The sequence below is a fragment of the Eurypyga helias genome, unplaced genomic scaffold, assembly GCF_000690775.1.
Source record: "Eurypyga helias isolate BGI_N326 unplaced genomic scaffold, ASM69077v1 scaffold13604, whole genome shotgun sequence".
Classification (NCBI taxonomy): Eukaryota; Metazoa; Chordata; class Aves; order Eurypygiformes; family Eurypygidae; genus Eurypyga; species Eurypyga helias.
This window is the reverse complement of record NW_010246996.1, coordinates 1-21,577: the sequence shown is the minus strand read 5'-3', so window position 1 is coordinate 21,577 and position 21,577 is coordinate 1. Positions and strand designations below refer to the sequence as shown.

General features: G+C 41.3%; 1 protein-coding gene across 1 annotated transcript in view; it reads left to right on the top strand.

Annotated features, from left to right (window-relative positions):
* LOC104508858 (leucine-rich repeat-containing protein 16A) overlaps positions 1-20,735 on the top strand; it is a gene marked incomplete at its 5' end in the record, with an annotated part of 69,672 nt that extends 48,937 nt beyond the window's left edge. The window contains 3 exons of the mRNA XM_010150607.1: positions 15,972-16,038; positions 16,329-16,525; positions 20,625-20,735. Of these exons, the coding sequence (XP_010148909.1) occupies positions 15,972-16,038; positions 16,329-16,525; positions 20,625-20,735 (375 nt within the window). The remainder of the gene's footprint in view (positions 1-15,971; positions 16,039-16,328; positions 16,526-20,624) is intronic.
* Between the last annotated feature and the right edge of the window lie 842 nt (positions 20,736-21,577).

Here is a 21,577-nt window from a genome sequence, read left to right as displayed (position 1 = left end):
AGGGATGGGCTTTCTCTTCTGCCCTCCTACCTGGCTCCTTGACCGTGTGCTTTTGCAGGAAGCTAAACCGGCAGAAAAATCGATTGCATCCTGTTGTAGAAATTTTGTTGTTTCAGCTCCCTCAGCTTCTGTCGCTCTCACTTAGCTACAGAATGAAAGCACATCTTCATTGGAAATACCAGCTTAAAATAGTCCTCTCTCCCTTCCAAATCTCATTCTTCACCAATATCTGATTTGATGCAATGTTTTTCTGAACATTGCAAATCCCTGTAAGGTATGGGGTGTTGACTGCATCATATGACTCATCACTGGTACTATCAAGTTCCAGACACTTCCTGTAGCCAACATTCAGTAATCATTTGGAGTCCTAAATCCTATGGGAGAGACACATCCCAGTAAAATATGTAGCATCTGAAGCCTGTACCTGTAAGTTACTTTTTGCATGTTGGCTTCATATATAGAAAAATTAGCTAAGTGCTTATTTTGACCCTCTCCCTTCCCCCTTTAAATTTATTCTTGCAGCATGTTAAAAATAATAATGCTGGAAATTTAAAAACCAGCTCCTGTCTGTATCTCATATCACCATGGTTATATGAAAGGATCGCATTTTTGTGCTGTTATCATTCACTTTTTTCATATTAAAATAATGGAAGTGTGATAATGCTTACACTCTTAGATGCTAATGGGACTTATCTTCAGAAGTGTGTATATCTCTCTTCATTCACTTCATTCACCCTCATCTTGCAAAGAGATTCCAATACCTTTGTGACCCAGATTCTCATCAATATCTAATTTCTGAAAAGAATGAAACATCAAATAAATACAAGGCAGTAATCTTAGTCAGTGCTAAAGAACCTATTTATTAAAAACTGTAATCCATTTTTAAGAACTGCTTTTTGCATGCTGGGTGCAAGTGATACTGGTTGGTCTTGTAAAAATATATAGGTAAATAGATAGCCCCAAGAGGCTAAGTAGTACAGGGAATTTTACTGGGCTAGTGTTCTAACTGAGTTGTGTTCAACTAAAAGCATCTTAAGAATGGATTTCTTACGTTTTCTGGGTGGATTTAGTAACTTCAGAGATACATCACTTGGGAAGCGCTATTTTAGTTGTGGGAAAATCATACGTATTTCAGATATTGTCTTGGAAAACTTAACCTGACTCGTGGCAGCTTTTAAATGTCATACAGATATTTGCAGGGAAATGAGGAGCCTTCTGAAAGGGGTAGCAGTGAATGCTCTGTGAGCTGGTCAGTGCAGGAAACAGGTATGTTGCTGGAAGACTTTACTAGAAAGGAAAGCATATGGTTTTATGAACTATAATTATGAACCTGATTTCCTTTGGTTATTTTTAATCTTAAATGAGAAATAGCTATTTAGAACCCACTTCCAAACTGGCATTAGTCCAGAACACCGCCTTGTTTGACCACTGGAAATCCCTAAGCATTACAAAGTCTAATGGAAAACAGATCTCAGCCGTGTGAGTAGACAGTGCACCTGGCTGTGTATTCTGCAAACCTCAAACCTGAAACCTTGCGTTACAGCGTGGTGTTGTGCATGTTTGGGAGCCTCGTTTCCTATTGCCAAAAGAATATGGAACATGGGATGAGGCTGATCATGTCACTGGGATCCCAAGAACTCTCCTAATGTAAGCCATCTCTTTCCCACAAATGTCTATCAGCTTGCTCCAGATAGCTGTCAGAATGTCCATGGAAGAAGAGATTTTGGCCTTATAGGAGAGGCACTGAGCTTGGACCACAGTTTTGGGGGAGCTGGGTTTTCTTTTTTTCCATTTGTGAAACTGGATTAATTTTGCAAACCCATTATCTTCAGCAAGCCTCTCTTTGTTGTTGTTTGCTTCAACAAGGCTATCAAGGATCAATATTCTGGCTGAAGCAGAGCGTACAACAGCGTGGTGTTATGCACCAGCCTCCCTTGAAGCTGTATTTGAACAATTTGGGCAAAAACTGGATCCAGGTTCAATTTTGACTTTATGGTTGTGGGTAGATTATATGGCACTGAAAGTAGGCGAATGACTCTGAATGAGGTGGACGTTTTTGGAACAAAATACTTATGAGCTATTTGTTCTTATACACGGGTTGAAATTGGAAGACAGAAAGGTTTGTTTGTAACACTTGGACTGGCAGCATAGAGGTCTGAAACCTCCAGTGCTGATGGTGCAGCCGACAAATGGGCACTGGTGTGTTTTACAGCCTGCCTGTTCCCAAGCAGGGTGCAGAGTGGGTGTGGCAGAGGGATTTCCCTGCCAAAGTAGAGAGCTGCCACCCACCCACTTCAAAGTTTGATGTGTATATACTGACATATCATATAAACGAAATATCACAAAGGGGCCCTTAAAATGCCCTACTGAAAAAAACTTTTCAATGTTATTTCTGGTATTTTTTCATTGTGGGAATTAGGACTTGCTAAATACCAAACTGTGCAGTTAAACCTTCCTAGCTTCAGCTTTAGGATATGACTCTCATCCAGCCTTTAATGCTGGCTGGAGAGATCATGATATGAAAGATTTGTCAGTCATACCAGAATTTGCTAGTCTGTTAAATGAGTTCTGAAGAGCACGGGGAGTGATTGAGTGGTGCAGCATAGGACGCGATGACTGGAACATTATGGACCCAGGATTTTCTCATCTCCCTGAGCTGCACTAAAGTGAATTGACGCTTCCCTAATCTACAGCTGTCTCAGTTGTCTACATTTAATTAGAGCTGCATTGTTGGTAATAAGTCATTAGATAAGTTGTGTGCAAGTAAGATGGAAAGAAAGATCTCTATGCAGAAAATTATTTGCTGTTCTCAGTTTAAAAGTAAAATGATGGCCTGCTTTTCAGAGCTTAGACTCAATCATGAATTAACTTAATAAGATGGTATGGTTTCTTTAAATTTTTCTGTGCAAATGTGAATGACACATTTTAAACTAATGCATGAATTTTAAAATGAACTTTAAATACGGCACCCTTTTTTACTGAGATTAAATACCATGTATCTTGGTATGTGTAATTGTGTAGGTAGATACTGATTTAATTTTGCGTAATGCTTCTAGTTGTACTTTATTCTTTCATAGCCATTAGTTCTTCACAGAAGTAAGGGATATTAAATGGTGCTTAATTCCCCACCAAAAGGTAACGAAGCATCTTTGTTAGCTTGTGTTTAACAATTACACTCTTAAGCTTTTGGGTTTTTTTAGCTATCTGAATGTCAATTTGGCTTCCAGAAATCTAAAAGGACATCACCAGAGTAGAGCCACTATTTAAAAAAAGGTTTTGAGAAAAATAGCTTTTTTACTAGAAATCTATGTACTCACCATTTTCAAAATATCCACTTCAGCAATATAATTTTACTGCTACAGTTAGCAACAAGCATACAGCCAGGGTAACTATTGGTTTTAGAGCAAAGCAGAGGTTATTTGCATTATGGTATGGTAGAATATTGTTTAGAATGTGTAAAGGGATTGTAGGTTGTAATACACAAGTCTGCTTATAAATCGTCTTTAAAGATGATTTAGATGGTAAATTATGTGTTTGCAAAAATGCTTGTAGCTAATAGAAAAGAACTGCCTGTGATGAATACTGAATCTTAGCCATTTCTCATCTGTTTCTGATTTTAACCATAGAGATGGTTCTGTGACTGTAATGGAAGAAAATTAAAAAAAAAAAACAAAACAAGCAACCAACCAAACAAAAAAACCCAATCCCATGAGGAATCCATTAAAATGTTTTAGTCCTTACTGAACAACAGATTTCACCTGTAGAGTAGAGAAGAAAATTTGCAGAAGTGGCAGAACGCTTGCAGAGCAGTGATGTATGGTTTTTTTCCTGGGAACATACTAACTAGCCATTGTCAAAGATCTATCAGATTAGTCCATAAGTCTTCATCAGTGAAGGCTTATGAACCTGTGGGTTCTGAAAGACAAGGACTGTGTGGACTTCAGTGTTTTCAGAGAAAAGGGAGAAATTGAGCTCACCACAGCAGAATTAATTTAAAAAAAAAAACCCAACTCATAAAGTACCACCTGAAAGCTCTTTTTCTCCACCCCCTCATCCACAACAAATGAGAATTAAAACAACAGAAACCCCTTTGGTTGTTTTCACTGGAGGAAGGAGAAAATCATGCTACAGATTTGTATGTACGTGTTGATATCGTAGGAGAAAAAATGAGAGATTCTCTGGGATCCCTTGACATGTTACCACATCCCGTTCTTGCTGCTCCCTGCTAACTTGCAGTAGAATTGTCTTGGGTGTAGGTAGTCAGCTTTTTGGATGGAGGACTGAACACCTACTGCAATAAAATCCCGGTCCCTGTTGGACTCCTTATGTTCTTCTGCGCTATAAATAAAACTCTGTGACTGGCTTAATCCAGCAAAAATCATTGTTCATGCTGAAAGGAGCATTTCCCCTTTCCCCTGTACACAGCTCTCTCTCCTGCCCACATGCTCACACGTGTGCTGATGTTCACACAGCCTCACTACAAACCGGGTGTGGGAATGGATTCAGCTCAAAATGAATCTTTTCACAGAGGATTTATTTCCCAGGTTAGTTTACGGACTGACTAGTCCTCTGGTTGAGTTCACAAACCCCGTCCTGCGCGGCAGGAACAAGCAGGCAGGGATGAGGGCAAAGGGAGCAGCCGGGATGAATGCCGGATGAAATTGATTGTGACACTTGAGTTTCTCTCTTGTATGCATTAGCAGAAACGGGCCTTTGATGTGCCATAAATACAGCGCTCTGTGGGAGGCTAGGAATTGGCATCATGGTATGTGAGAGTATTCTTGGCTTCTGGAAAGGCTCCATCACAGGCGTGCGAGCAAATCTCCTTCAGTGAGAGGCCAGTAGTATTTCTGACTCACCCTGCTCTAGGACAGTTTACGGAAACGTCACCAGGAGGGGCACAGCAGAGTGTGATAATTTTGCAGGATCTGTAAATATCTTGTTTATTTGCAAGCGGTGTATTTCTCTGTCAGCCTCTCCATTAGTATTAAAATTACATTAATTTTAATTGTATTTGTTACCTATCGTTTCCTGGGCTCCTTTATATAGTTTTGCAGCATCTTCGCTGCCCTTATGTGTGTTTATTCAATGCCCATTACAGGTATAGACTGCAGACTACAGCTTATTTCAGGCTCATGGGGGAGTTACGTGTTCCCAGCTGAAGCACTTTAAAAGAAACTTGGCTTTCAATGTCTTTTTCTTGGTCTCTGAGTGGAAGGAGGTGATGGATAATTGATACATAGTATGTTTTTCATAAACCAACTGAGATTTCATAAACCAACTGAGATCTCTTATTCAGAGTTCAAAGCTCTTTCTCATAATCTAGGGTAGATCATTAGCACAGTATGAGATAGATGAAGAATGGGATAAACTGCTTCTAGTAACAGCACTACCTGCTTGGTTAAGAAAAGGAGAAGTGTAAAATTGGAGGCTGTTTTCTGCTTAGGTTAAAAGGAGAATTGTGAAGTGTTGGGTGCTGGGTATTCTGTTTTCATGGTGGCACTTCTGCATTGGGAGCTTGTCTTCCCTTGTTTTGTCTCAGTAGACTCAGATTCATGTTGGGAGTGGAGAGGAGGATGTGTAGTTACATCCTTTGTGGCAGTAGTTGTCTTACTGATACTGAGCTTCCATTGGTTTTTTTTCACGTCTCGTAAAAAAGCACTGTTGAAAGGTGAGTTTGGTAACAAAGCGCTCACTGAAACACTGGTCTTGAGGGTTTAACTTCCCTGCAGTGGTTTTAAGAGGGAGTTTACTACTAAGAAGTTACTCTGTGGCAGGGAGAAAGGCCTTGAACATTGACCTGTGCAGTCTATGGGTAGTGCCAGCCCCGGCTGCTCAGTCTCACCTCTCTGCTAGCAAGTATTGGAATGCTGAGGCTGCAGGCAGTCACCTCGGCCGGCACAGGTAGCTGTTGCTGCTGGCGAGCACCCGTCCACTGTGTGGGGAGAGGTGACTGTCTCTCGCTGGGTTTGCTTGCCCTGCCAGCCAGCACTCGCCTGTACGTGTGGCTGGCACAGCCACCTGAGTGCTCACTGACCCTCTTCAGGAAAGTTGGCAGGTGTTGAGAACAAAGCCCCATTGCACGGGCTGGATCGGGGGCACAGCAGAGCTGTCGGGTCTCTGTTCAGCACAAAGAGATAGAGAATTTGTCTTTCCACAGCCTCTGTTCATAAGAACCTGCTTGTTATTTCCCATGGCACATTAGCAGGAGCTCCTTTGGAGGAGTTATTACCAAAAGCTGGGCTCTGTTACCTTTGGCAGAGGGACAAGAGCAAACAGCATGAGAGTAACCTCTAATGGTGCTGTTGCTGTAGCGCACATCTGTCTGCAGCCATAATGCTTCTTGATTCAATTAATATCTGGCAAGTTGACCTTCTCAAGTGGTTGAGGAGTTTTCTCTATAGGTTGCATGCTCCCTTCTACTGCTTTTTGATTCTACCAGCATCTCAGATAAAAAACTTGGCCTGAGTTACTCATCTGTGTGGTAAGGGGGAGTCTTGTTTACTCTGAAATCTGGAGAGCCTGCTGAAAATAGCACATGCATGAGTCTGTGTCACTGAGAGTGTTTCAGGGTTCTCACTTCACCCAGAAGAATGGGAATCTTGTGATTTTTTGGTCTTAAAACCGATATCTCATGTTGCAGGGATAAAGAATAGTCACTCAGAGGAGAGAATGTTGGTGTTAGGGTAGGCAATTGCAGATTAGCATTACTTTTGCTATATTTTGCCAAGGAAAAGGAGGTTAGAATAAGCTGGGTTATTGGAATACGAACTTTTAAATCAATAATTAAATAATTGAGCAGTTACAGAATCCGGTGCCTTGTTGCCAGCCAGCACCTAATTCTGTGCTTGCGGGTGAGCAGTTCTGCTTTGCAGGGTAGGCATCATCCTCTTCTTTCGTGGTGTTTCTGTCCTTCCCAGGCTCATGTGCTGCCCCATGACCATCTGAACAAGCAGCACGATTAAAATTGTCTATCACACTTAGATGCTGGCAGTCCATGGACCAGCCTTTGAATTTTGCCATCCTCTTTTGTGTAGTTATGATTGACCCTCTTTGTCAGTTTGTTGTAGAGAAGAAACTCAAGTATGCTACTCAAATATTTGTGTTTCCCATGTAGGGTCTTAGAATATTTGTGAGGTGCCTACCAAGATATCTCCTGTTTTTAATAGGGAGATATCTTGATATAGTAGTTCCTGGCAAGACTTAAAATTCAGAAGATGGTTGGTTATTGGTTTTCTTTAATGTTTAAGTTCACAGAGTATATCTCAAAGTGTCTCAGGGGTGTAAAGATGTACTGTGCATACTGGAGAGATGCCTGAAACAAACTTCAGAGAGAAAAGAGCAGCAGCTCAAGTGTGCCTGAGTTTTCAAGGGTAAAACTTTCCATCACAGTTCTGAAAAGGGAGGCTACTAGTCCACTTCCCCATCTAGGGCAAACTGTATCTGGTTCACTGCGATGAGTTTCTCCTTTGAAATGTCACTGCTTCAGTGCAAGCGATGCACCGTCTGCCCCCAAAGGCTCTAATGATGGTGGGAAGATGACTCTTACCCTTTTGGTAGCTGTTAGCTTCAGGCTGTCAGAAGGAAGGAGAGATGCAGAAGTTGTGCTGGTTCTCAGTTCTGGGAAGCTGCAAGGGCAGGCAGATACAACAGTTCCCATTCATAAAATTGTAGAATGGTCTGGGTTGGAAGGGACCTTGAAGGATCATGTAGTCCAACCCCACTGCCATGGGCAGGGACATCTTTTGCTAGACCAGGTTGCTCAAAGCCCCATCCCACCTGACTTTGGACACTTCCATTCAGGAGTAGGAGTGCCTTGCCTCAAACTTGTTTTAATGATGTTAGTGCCTAGGGTACCTGATACATATGGTGGCTGTCTTTAAAGAATTGTCTATCTTAAATGGCCATCCACTCCTCCATAATTTGCTGAATTTAAGAGCTTTTTCTTCTTACCGTATGGAAGTTTAGGTCATGAACAAAGTAATTTTTCATCAGCCTTTGCCAGCTGAAGATAATGAACAACCATAAGCAAGCAGGTTGTGGTGGCTTAGACGTAGTTTGAGCCATCTGACCTGTAGCAGCTCTCCATTCTACACTTAGTTTTTAACTAAAGTTAATCAGCTGGAACCATCCCCTTTGTTCATCTTAAAGCTGTAGGAGATGCTGCTAGCCTCTTCACGAGCAAGTAGAAAACGGCACTGATGACACGCAGATTTGCTTTTTCTCTTTTCCTCTTGCAGGTGGTAGTTGCAGGCGCCGAGTTCTTTGCAGGATGATCACTCAGAATGTGAAATAGAAGATTTTAATTTAATGGTTTTAGGAACTGCTCAGTTTAATTCATGCATCTGTTTTGTTTTTTGGGTTTTTTTACTCTTCATAATAAAATATTTGCATATTTATAAGCAGGAACATTTATTAGCAGGTATTTTACATGACTTGAAAGATTCAAGTGCAGAATTATTAATTAAAAGAATATGTTGAAATATTTTGTGAAATATCACAGAGTACATGAGCCACATCTCAGCAAGTAGAAAACCAGAGGTTTCTTGGCTAGTAAAATGAAACAAGCCCAAGGGCAAATCTGTTGAGCTTGTCTTACTGCAGTGCTGCTCCTTTTCTTTCAGAAAATGTTGCTGTTCAAAGTAATGCTAAAGGTCAGGATGGTTTAGATGAGACTAATTGAATTAATTCCGAATCACAGCTCATTCTCTAGAAATTCAGCTCCTGAACAAGGGAAGGAAATAAACACATGCCTTAAATTCACGTATGGATTACTTGTATGCCACATTTACTTACAATATCTCTATTTATGTATAGTATTTCCATATAGAGGACAGAACTCTGAAATATAAGGTCAGTCCTCCATCCTCTGTTGGTGTAAAAATGCATAACAGCTACATGCAGGACAGCTGTATCAACAAACAGCAGCCTGTCACAGCTTGGCCTTGGTTTCCAAATGATGTTAGTGACTTTGCTCTCCTGTCTCCTGTAAAACACTCCATTAGCTTTCGTGGATTTTAGCATCGCATTTAACTTTCTGAGGACAATGGCACTCGAGGGGGAGATTCTAAGGACAGTGATTCAGGTTACCACCACCACTAGTGGGAAGTACGTAGCTAAATTTCTGCAAGCCATGCTGAGGGTTTTACCCTGGAAGGCATGTTATAAAATCTTCAGTGGTTGAAGCAAGCAGTAGTGACTTTCTAGTTTCTAAGGCTTTCTGTACATATGGTGAGACACCTATGTGTTCAAAGATTCATATGCAAATATGGTGAGACACCTATATGTTCAAAGATCCATATGCAAAACCCCAGAGTTGGTCAATTTACTGCTCTGCTTTATAAAGAATACCTGAGGATGACTTTGTTTTTCTTTAATGAGACCAGATGTGTGTGACATCTCTGTCAAAGGAGACCAGAAGTAGTGTGGGAAATGTCGATTGACTGAAATGGTGTCATGGTAGCTTTACAGGTCAGGATTCCTTACAGCAAAAGAAAACAGCAGGGCTTGTGATTAAAATGCCTTGTTTCCTTATGCCCCTTTCTTAGAAAAGCATACCACCCCACATACATCTACCTGAAACAATTTGGTGCTGGTTTAAAATGTCCTCAAAGTATCCTTGGAAAACAGGTTTGAGGCAGCTCATTCCCAATTGGCACATTGTTATGATTTCCCAATTCAATTTCTGGTTTATGGTTGGGCTGAATTTGGCTGGGATTGTTGGGATTGTTTAGTGGGTTGGTGTTTTGCCTTTAGCAATGGCCCACAAAAGTTGGGAGGACAGCCACTTTATTTTGCAGTTATGCTGAAAGCAAACAGAGGGAAGGGTTGGGTGGCATCATAGTACTTCAGGGGTCTGAAGACTGACATGAATGAGGTTCCTTGCAGAGCAGCCACATTCCCTGGTGGCTTCAGGCAAGTCCCTTGGTCTCTGCATTGCTTAATGGTCCTTCCTTGTCTAACCTGTTGCCTGCTGTGTGCCTCCCTCTCCTCCTTCTCCCTCCTTACTTCCCACCCATAAGCTGTTTAGCACCTTTTAACTTTTAAGCGACTCAGTAGTTGCACTCACTTAGGTGAGATCGCTGGATTGTGGAAGGTAGGAGTTTCCATAAGCCCTTGCTGGATCAGGACCATGGACTGTAAGCTCCCCCAAACCCTAGGATTGCTTCTGCTTATATGTGCATTGCTTTACACTTTGGTCCTAATCACTTTTCCAGCTGCTTGTAAGTTTCCTGCCTATGCACTAAATACACAGAACACACTGGAGTACCACCAAGGGGGCTGTCTGAAAGAGAAACGGTGTTGCAGATTGATTTTTGAAGTGTGCTGGGTATTTGTTTTTAAGATGGTTTCAGTTTTTGAAGTGTTTCTCGATGGATGTTGCAGTCTCCAGCAATCTCAGAGCAACCCTAGTGAATGGTAGTATAGAATATAGACAAGAGAAGAGAAAACATGGATTCTAGAAGGGAGATGGAGGAAGAATGGGTGTGTGTATGGATAGCATATAAAAATGAGAGTAATGAGGAGGTTTGCGTGAATCACTTAGTTGAGAACTGCATAAAGCCAAAGTTTCTGCAGGTGAAGGAAGACAAAACCAAAAAAAAACCTACCACCAAGCGAACTAAAACCCTGAGGACAGTAGGAAAATAAAGGAGTGGAGCTGTGTGCAAGAACACTGTTCTTGCTCTTCAAAGAGAGACCATCGTGTCTTTAAAACTTTCAGCTACAGTTAAGCTTAGACGTATGACCTGTGGCAAGTGGATCTTTATTGCTGAAAATGTCAAAGCATTGAAAAACTGACCTTCATATCCCTTCAGCAATTAAATGATGAACCTCGTGTTATGCGCAGACTGTTTTCACTGCTGATAATTAAACGTCAATGCAGTATCCATTTAAAAATGCAGTGCTTTCTTGCTGAGATCCAGACCCTGACTATTGACTTCTGCCACAAACACCCCGCTAATGCCTGCAGTGTTGGTATAGCAGCAGTTACCATTCAGCTTGAAGACACTTCTGATAATTGTTTTTTCTTACTCTAAATTAAGGAGGAGCGTGATTGTGTCATGTGCCACACAAAAGTTGGGACATGGCATTGCTTCATTTCGTATGATGGCTGGGCTGCTTCCTTTCTTTCTTTTAATTTTTTGAAGGGAAGAGAAAAGGTTGTGCTTTATTAATGGAACAGCATTCTTTTAATGTGCCAAAAGTGCTTGAAAAGCCTGCGCCTCCGAACCTCCTTATGGGAAGGAGAAATACTGTTGCTTTGGATTAGGTTTGTTTAAATCTCAGGAGAACAGACTTGCATCCCTTTTCGCTCTTTCAAGAGGAGATTTGTTTTGATTTCCGTTCTCTCCTGCTTTCCACAACAAACTGCTGATTTTTAATTTGGACGCTTCCTTCAGACTAGGAAATAATAGAATTACAGTTTTTTCTCACTACTGGTGCCAGCAAAATGAAAAAGCACAGTACATTGGGACAGCAGGTGGCAGGTTGGCACTGTTGGTGAGTGCCATATATTGGAAATAAACATCTGAAAACCTGCATATGTCCCCATACAGATAAAACGAGAGAGATTACATCCTTCTCTGGTCATTCTCTGGAAACATGAACTGTATAACACCTCCAGATGCAAGGGATTTTTACCTCATTCTTGCATGTCACCTCTCCTGCTAAGACTTCTAAGTGTTTTGGCTTTAGTTTTCTTTATTTTGGTGACTTCTGGTTTTGCCTCCTTTCCTGAGAACTGCTATTGCTTTGTCTTCCCCATTCATATTCTTTTTTCTTTCTTTTTTGCTGCATGGAGACTCTCTGCTGTACAAGTGTAAGTATTTTTTTAGCTCTGCTGTTTCTGGCCTACTTGTTTACGTTTTTGTGCTCCATTTGCCTCTGTACTGCCTTGTGAGTCTCCTGGGAGACTGTAGTGCCATCCATCTGCACCTACAAATTAAATAGGCGACGCTTCAGGGATGAGATTGGATTTTACAAGAAGGTTCAGCTATCATAGCATCTGAATTCAAAGCATCCCTTGGCTTTAAAACCAAAAGCAGAGTGCTGATGTCAGAGGTATAAGCACAAATGTTGCTGCTCAGAGGGAAAATCTGTTGTTTTGGCTTGATATTCAAGTGTCATCCAGCTTAATGAAAGAATGGCTTAAAAATGGGCATAACCTAGGGCCTTCTTGCAACTAGGATGGAAGAGGTGTCATGGGTTATCCCAGTTTGGACAGTTGTGTTTTCTTTGCCTAGTTGAATTATCTTGAGCTTTTGACTGCTGTTCTCACCTTTTTGTGCTGTCACCCTTAATGCGTCCTTGAAGCTGAAAACCCATACGTAGTTTTGTAGGAAGGAGGGTCAAAGGGAGACTAGTTGGGGAGCTGAATTTCAAGAAGGGGAAGTTGTTCATTAGTTTTTTTGAGATCTTTTGAAAGGGAAGTGACAGGAAGGTCATGGAGCATCCCTATATCTAATAAAATTCAATATAAACTACTTCAGGGGAGGAGGAGAAAAACATGGAAATGTTCATGTCCCTCAGCACTGAGAGTAATTTCAGTTATCAAGGAACGTAGAGTATCTGAAACCTGTTGCTAAAGGCATAATGTTTTTTAAGAACTCAAAGTGTTTGAGTTGTTGATTTTAATTCCCAAGATACCAAATTTTCTTCCACATTTAGTAATATAAATTAAGAAAAGAGACTTTTGTGAGGGAGGGAGTGAGTCAGAAGAGAGGAATTTGGAAAAGCAATCCATTTAAGATCACAGGAAGAGATCCTGGGAGTTTAATGGTATCTGGGACCCATGAGAGTGTCTAGCTCTGAAGAGACCTTTGTTGGGGAGCGTGGTGGAGATTCACTGGCTCCCACCTACTGCGGAGTGGTACCTTCATGGAGCCGTCTCTAGAGAGCTCAGTGGCATGAGTGTAGGCAGACTTCCAAGAGGGTCTCCCGAGACCCAGTTCCTCTTTTTATCTCTTTTTCCAGGCAGCCTAAAGCATGCTCATAGAGAAGTAGGCAAAACAAGGAAGACAGTCAGGAGCTGGTCTGCTAGAATGGAGAGTCCCTGGAAGAAGTGAAGGAGGGGAAGTTGATACTAACAGCTATTTCCCCTGTAAAGGTCACAAGTGAAATGTAGGGCAGGAGAGCCAGGTTGTGCTTATGTGAAAGGAGGTGGTGAGAAGGCAGAAGGTGCCCATCTGCCAAACCTAAGCTGCTTCCATGAACAGTAGGAAATGGGGCTCAGGCTGGAGAGGGGCAGGGAATCTTTCCTTAGGAGTTCAGATATCTCCTCTGGTAGCGACATGTGCTCAGCTGCTGTAGCATACTGCACAGTGGCTGAGATATTAAGCTGAGATTAAGTCTAATATTTTGTAAAAAGAGCACACTGGCCTATTTAAATTAATGCTTTGACCCATTTTGCTTTGCGTGTGATCTAGAAAGTTCTCTTGGCAAGAAGCCTTTCATCTGTGTACTTCCTAAACAGGCTGGAAAACAGGTTTTCACATAAAAGTGTATGTATAGCTGTTATTCATGCTGTTAAAGCAAATGTGAGGCATCTCTATCCCTCTGCCTTTATCCCCAGCAACTAAGCTGCTGATGGATCGTGCCAAGCTGACAGTACGTTATAGCAGTGATCCAGAAACTGGCTTATGGTCATCATCACAAGCTCTGCAGGGTCATCTGGGGGCATTTTCTTGTGTGGGAAGGAAGATGAAATCATTCTGCTCCTGGCTGTCGGGGATGTCTTGGAGCATTTCAGTCCCTGCACAGAAGCCTCAAAACTTGCCCTGGGCTGTTTTGCACTGGTGCCGTGGGCTGAGGCAGCTCTTAGTTTGTCAGCGTCCATCCAGGAGCACTCTGAACACTGACAGTCAAGTTACTAAGCCATGGGAGATCTATCACCTTTGTTTTTTCCTCCTTTCTGATCTTCGTTAGCGCATGAGTTGCTGCATTATCCTACTAGATGTGATTTCCAGTTGCACCACCAGAAAAAGTGGCAAGCAGACCGAAATGCACACACAATACATGTCAACAAGAGAAATGGGCTACAGCTAGAAATAAAACCAGGGGACTACAGACATTGACTCTTAATTACTGTGCCCCAAATGCTAAGCTGCTTCAATTCTTCCTTTCATGAGGTGCAGATGCCTTTGGCTGTTTCAGGTTTGGGTGATGGATAGCCAGCTGTCGAGGTGTGCAGTTCAGAATCTGCCCAGCTGCCTACCCCGTTGCAGAATCCACTGCAGTTTTGGCTGAAAAGATTCAGCACCTCTCCAGCCACTTGCCATCCAATCCATTGCATTTAATTTATTGATAAATCTGAAAGTAGCATCTGAACTCGTGATGAAATAACATTCTTCCTGCTCATTAGTTTCAGGGTAAGTCTGCTCAGGTGGCAAGCTATTTTCTGGCTGGTCTTGAAACTATTGTATTACTTACTGATACTTGTCAAATGAGGAAGTGGAAGCCTGCAACAGCTGAAGGTATCTGTTTTCCCCAGCGATGTGCATGGCAATAAAAACAGAGCTCTCTTGCCCAGACAGTGCTATCACAGCTTGCTCTGTAGTCTGCAAGTCCTTCTCTGATCTTGAGAAGATTTTCCTGTTACAAAAATCTGCCATAGCCCTGAGCATGTGAATAGTGAAATAATAACCCTCCTGGCTACTTCAGATGGGAATATGAATCCAGTACATGTAAGTCTGCGCACTGAACTTTCCATACATAAACACTAGCAGAGTTTTACCTTAAACTATTCATGATTTGTCTGAAATGTCAGTGCCAACTATGTATTTTCTGGCTCTTACAAAATTGATACTACTAAACTTGATTAACAATTTTGTTAATGAGTTGTGAACCATAACAGCTTCCTGACTGACACTCCAGATTGGAAGCCACTAGGCTTCCAGACTAGCAAGTGAATGGAATTGTATGGATGTCACTAAAGCCAGCAAGTAGGACTGTACCACTAAAGGAGCCCATCTTTGCATAAGCCGAGTCATTTTAAACTAACTCTTTAGAAAACCTACAGGTCAGCTTTTTGTTTAAAAGTCTGACAACGCTGAGCTAAGTTAGGAGGTTTGGAATTGGTGACGCAGGCATTTCCCGTAGCAAAACAGTCTTTCCTGCCATGCAAACTGTCAGAAGACTTCAGGCAAGAAAGTAAGGGCAACTTCTTCCAAAACTAACAAGCTCAAGTCCAGGTATTTATGCTCTTAAGGCAACATACCACTTTTTTCTGGGAATGTGAAGATGAATAGAATAATGGTGCATAACTTCAGTAACTAGGTTGAACGTATGCCAAGATAACTTTCCACTGATTCTCAGTGTATCTGAAGTCCAGGGAAGCCATGTGCTTGCTGGAGATGTTACTAACACTGATGTGGTATTTTTGCTTTTTCATGAAGGGTTGTGCATGCCAAGACTGCGTTTTCCTAGGGAAGTTGTTTGAGCTGTGTGGTAGTGTCCAGAGGCATAGATACCTGAATTTTACTCAGTCCCAGTAGCATGTCACTAACAAATGAACAGAGGAAGTGTATTTTGTATTAAAAATAAAAGCCAGAACAAGAGGGAGACTTTCCCTGGTATTGTCATTAACTGTGCAGTACTGGATTCAGTAATTAAGTTTTCTGTGCCTCATAATCTCAGCTGCAGAGGTGAGGTTTTAGTCATTCCCTTGTTTTACGGTTGGGGATCAATGAGTCAATGCTTGGGCAATTCAAACAATCATCTTGTATACAGCCTACGGTTTTAATGGGAACAATAAACTGCCTCCCTGGTTCTGTTCAAAGTCAGTTGAACAAAATGTCTGAATGTTTGAGAAGGGGAGGAAAAAAACCCATTCCCTCCTGGTGTTAAACCCAATCAGATCTTGAAATGATACAGAGACTTGAAGAACTGATGTGTTGGATAGAAAAGAAAAGTTGTTCTTTGCCATTTCTTCTGTCCACTGAAGTAATTTTGGTTTTGTTTTATGTTGATAGATGACTCCTAAATCAAAAAGGAAAAGCATCCACAGCAGAATGCTCCGGCCGGTATCCAGAGCTTTTGGTAAGTGAGAACTTCTTAAAACTTCTTTGCTTGCCTGAGATTCTTCTAGGTAGTTCTTGGTTGAAAAGCATAGGTGCCTCCGTCTCTCTGGATTGCACTTGAGGCCCACACTGGTTGCTGTGGTTTGTGACTCTTCTAGTGTGCTCCATAGCAAATATTTGCTCACAAACATGTTGTAGTTGAGTTCTCCAAATATGTTTATAATTATTTACCACAAAAGAGAGGAATGGCATTGTCTTTTGTTTTAAATAGCATGTTAAGTCTAATTAGAAAGTTTTGATTTCTCTTAGAAATGGAATTTGATCTAGATAAAGCACTGGAAGAAGTACCTATCCATATAGAAGACCCACCATTTCCTTCCAGCAGGCCGGACAAACGAACTTCTGGATTCATTTCAGAGCTGCCATCAGAAGAAGGGAGAAAACTGGAACATTTTACAAAACTAAGGCCCAAAAGGAATAAAAAGCAGCAGCCCAGCCAAGCAGCAGTGAGTCTACATTAAAATATTGCTGGTGATATTGTCTGATGATTGCTTTTCGCCATGAGTCAGGTTTTGCAATGTAATGAGGGCAACAGTTAAAGTTTTAAAAGTCATAAGCAACTACTTAATTTTTCTTCTGGTACTCATGTCTTTTAGTATGCATTCCTTATTACAAGCTTTTTGTCTTGTTTGACACAGCCCAAAATCAGGATATGTTTTATCCTTTTTTAATTTGCCCTTTTTTTTTTTTTTAATGGAAGCAGCTTCTGGAGGTACTTGGAGCTTTCACAGGAAATGCACAATATATCATGAGACTTTTCAATTATACTGCAAGCGTTTGTTAAGCCTTAATCTTTTTTTCTGCCTACATTAAGACGTGGTAACTTGGCATGAATTCTTATTTCTATCAGCTCTCAGAGGAGCTACTCTGTGACACCCAGCTTCCCACAGCTCCTTAACTAAAGGTGGTGTTTGGGCCAGCAAATCTGCATAGTCACAGATCTGCTTTTCATGCTGGAGCCTGCCTTAGAAAAGCAAAACAGAAGAGCACTGTCTGTCTACGAAAGGCATTGGTGTGAACCCAAGTATATGCGTGTGGAGTTCCCACAGTTCCATTTCCTTGGCACACCACATCAATGAAGACTTATTTCTGTGATGGTATGCCCTCGGGGTAGGTAAGGACAGATCTGGAGGAGTTACAGAGCTATCTCACGGCAACAGAGCACAGCTGATATGATAAGTAAACCTTATCAAAGGGCAGCCATTGCTCCTCCAAGTTATGCTGCCTAGCAGTGAGCGTCTGTGGCCTCTTCTCCCCGAGGATTGTTGGAGGAGAGGACCCTTGAAGATTTCCCTAATGCTAGGAAAGATCATATCAGGCAGTAGAGTGCTTTTTCCACCACTTTGAAATTGAGAAACCTTCAAGCAGAGGGTTTATTCAAGCCAGCTTTCCTGCGCTTTACAGGGAAGGATAGAGGTATCAGAAGGACGAACTGGTGGTCTCTGTGTTGTAGTGAAAACACATCTGTGTTTATTTCTTCCAATCCCAGTTCTGCAGAACACGTGTTCTACCAGTTTCTAAAGTTGCCTCTCTTCCAAACTTACAGGACTCATCCTGTGCCATCTGCACAGGGGTGGGGAAGGAGTGGGGACATGGAGGGCAGGTGTTCCATTGCTGGGCATGGAATAGGACATACAGCATCTTCCTCAACTGAAACAAAAAGCTTACTTGTAGAGGAGAAGTGTTACTTCCCATGATAGTGTAGTGTTCGGGGAATGTTCACCCATATTGAAGTAATTAGGCAATTAGGGGGTTGTTTAGTTGCAGAAATTGAAAGGAACTTTTTTTAACTTAAACTCATTTGTCCATGTCTTGTTTTTATGGACCATTTAATTCCTTACTAGCTCTGACCTCATAACAAGTCTAAACAAATTTTTGAAAGATTTAAGTTGTGCTTTGATGCTTCCAAAAATTGAAATAGCAAATTTTGAAGGCCAGAGTCACGAATAGGCTTTGGCATTGTTTGCAGAATTGATTTGCTCCTGGTTTTGCCACTTTCAGAATACAGAAAGCAGTGGTTAGGAAAAACACTTGAAATGTGAGAGGCAAAATCTTGACCTTTTCTAATGCTTAAAGCAGGTCTGTAGGGTTGTTTGCTGTTCCCATTATTTCCATTTAGTAATTTAAGAGGTCTCAGATGATCATAGCTGTACTTGTCTGGTTTTGCTGGAAAACAGATTTGTTCATTGTGAGCTGAAAAGTATAAGGAAAAAAGTGAGAGAAGTGGAGGGGGAAAAGGGACAAAATGTAAACTTTTAACTTGGGGTAGGTGGGTGAGCAGAAGAAAGATTTATAGTTTCATCAGGGTTTTTACTGAAATGAATGAGGAGGGGAGGGAAGGAGGGTGGGGAGCACCACCTACCCTCAAGTAGCTTTGAAGTAACATGATGAATCAGTTATTTATCATTTAGAATTTGAGAGATCTTAACCTCACGGGTTCTTGCATCATGTGTGAAGATATAGTACAAGAGGTGAATCTCTAATGTATGAGGGATTGTGATTCATCTTACTTATTTGTGCTTCCAAGCGCTTTTTTTTTTTTCCCCTTTAATAAAGAAACAGAAGGCTCAACTTTGAAGTCAGGGATTAATAAAGAAAAAGAGGACAAATGCAAACTGTCTACTTTTCTGTCCCTCTTTCCCCCCTCCTTTCCCTCCCCTCTTCTTTTCTGTTTTTTCTTAGCATTAGGAGCATAAAACACAAAGTCAACCCGAGTTTAGTGTTCACCATGAAACACTGAAAGGCATTACAGTAAACATCCATAAGGATGTGCTGTGCCTTAGGACCTTTATTAGACCCTCAACATCTGTGTACTTCTTCAGTACCTTTTTAGAAACGTACTGCATTTTCAGATGCAAAGTTATTTCTTTTTTGAGGTGGTCTTTCCTTTTTTCTTATTATTTGCTGTGGCTTATTGGATTCTTGCATCACTTCCCCTTCAGGAGATGCACTTGCCTTTGAAACTTAGATGTCTGTTCCTACTATCCAGAGGGCTCTGGTATCAGTATTAAAAGGTTTCTCATTTCTGTTGAAATGCGTCAGCTGCTTTAGCTTGACACATTTTGGTTGCAATGTCAGTGTCAACTGTTATTGACTGAGAAGGTGAACAACCAGCACTGGTGTGCCCAGCTCACATGCCAGTGTATGCATTGCTGCCGAGTGTCTGATAGTCCAGCTAAACAAGTTCTCAGCAGAAAGCCCCAGAGGTGGCAGAGTTGGAAGTCATGGTGCTTATTAGAATAAACCTGTTTTTTATAGAAAATAGGCAGTTTGACTGACAGCAAAGCAGTCATTACCAGGTAGGCTCTTTTCAGGTTAGTATTACATCACTACAGCAGGTATCAATAAAATATTATTTTTGATAACAAAGTAAATGTTAGGCTTCTGACAAGGTTCAGCCACTGGAAAATAAAAAGTTTCATGGATGTGTCAAAGCATTAGTTCATATGAAATCCGTTTTCCTGGCCTTAATGAGGCTGGATTTGATGTTAACAGCGGCTTCTATGAGTGTTTATTTTTCTTTTTAGAGTCATAGAAAAGAGTGTGTATTCTGACTGAAAAGGGAAGCCAGGATTACTGTGACTTATCATGGCAACTAGGAGATTCCTTGATTTCAGTTGTTTCAAATTACAAACGCTGCTCTTTTGTGGCAGACTAATTCCTGGTCATTAGTACAACTAGGAATACAACTGGGCTGGGTCTTGTGAGTCCTCGGTAGTCACCTCAAAGGTTTCCATACAGCATGTAAATTTAAGGAAGTCTTTCTACTGGTAATAGAGCTATTCCACCTCAAAGCCTTGTACAGGAGCTAGACCACATGAGAAATCCTCCCAGGAGACAGCGTGTTTCATCTTCGGGAGGCGGCAGAGTCACCAGCTAATCTTCACAGGGCCTCTGTGGCTGGCAGGTATTACTGAGTCAGCCTGGTTTAGGTGCCTCCAGTCACCCACGTTCCAAACCTGGGCACTGAAACGAAAGAAGGGGAGCGGCTTTTCCATTTTCAGACACTCCGTGAAAATCTGTGTTCGGTTCCTAAAGTGAAACACCTGATGCTGTATTTGGAGTCTCTGCTTCCGGAAGTGCTGGATTGAATGAATTATAAAAGGCACTGTTAGCCTGCTGGAGCTCTGTTTCTAAATCCAAAATCCAGAGCGTAGGTTCTTCTCTGAACAGGGAAACAACTAGCTGTTGCAAATACTTCAGGTCACCACCTGGTCAAGATTTCATTCTTCTGTAACTGCTTCTTTTATTTTCTAACTGAAGTTGTGCTCCACTCTCACAAGCTCTGAGACATCTGATTCCTGGCCTCAGGCATTGCAGTATTCAATTTGTCACTGGTGTGTTTGGGTTACTCTGGATTTGCACTCATGTGTCAACTGGCCTGACTGAAGTGGGATTTCCAGTGGTGTCTCCATTGTCTGCGTTGAGGTTTGGTTGGCACACACTATTTTTATAATGTCTTAATTCTTTATTATGATTATTATTATTATTTAAACAAGCATGCTTAGATTATTATATACCAGAAAGAGTTTTTTCTTTTGTCAGGTGTCTGCTGGAGTGCCTCCAGAAGGGGATCAGAATGGCCTCATGGGGAGAGTGGATGAAGGCGTGGATGAATTTTTCACTAAGAAAGTGACAAAAATGGATTCAAAGTAAGTACAAATTTATTTTTTAAAGGCTGGGCTAGTAGCACTTCTGAGTTATATTTGACTTCTGTTTGCGATATCCAGGGTTGCTGTTGTCAAAGTCAGAAAATACCGCAGTATACTGTCAAGACATTGTGAATTCAATTACCTTCCCTTAAAAATGACTACTTTGAAATAAATTGCTTTGATATACCATATGGAAGGGATTATTGACTAGTGTATATTTTTGTAATTCGGTTGACTTCGTTTTACCCTTTAGTGAAGCTCATTAGAGCTGAAGCAAATCTGTGTATTGGTTGAGGCTCACCTCTGTAGGGCTAGTAGTACACATGGGTGTCTCGTAAGGACTGCTGTTGGCCACAGTGTTCTGATAGATGACAGTAGATTTATGTTGGTTTAGAAATACGTTAAAGATGTGTTTGATGAATTTTTAGTATTTCAGATTTAGGAAATACGTTTGTCTGAAAGATACGTCTCCTTCAGCTTTGTATAAGGGTTACACAGCTTATACAACTGCTTTGTTGCTGGTTGTATCTTTACAGAACCATGCATCTAGAATTTCTTGCATTCCCTCATTCAAACACAAACACACACACACACGCAAATACTTATATAAATAAATGAGAAACCTAGGGTGATCTCCAGACAATTTGGAATGACCCCTTCTGGGACCTATGTGACATCCATTGAGGAAAATGGTAGGTGTTAACTGGTAGATAGATGTGGCAGGAAAAGCAAATGTTTTAGAGTCACCACGAGTTATAAATATCTATAGTGACATGTGAAGCCATGTGTGATACACTATGTGTAGTAGTAAAATTACGGTAGCTTTTGTCGTGGTTTAACTCCGGC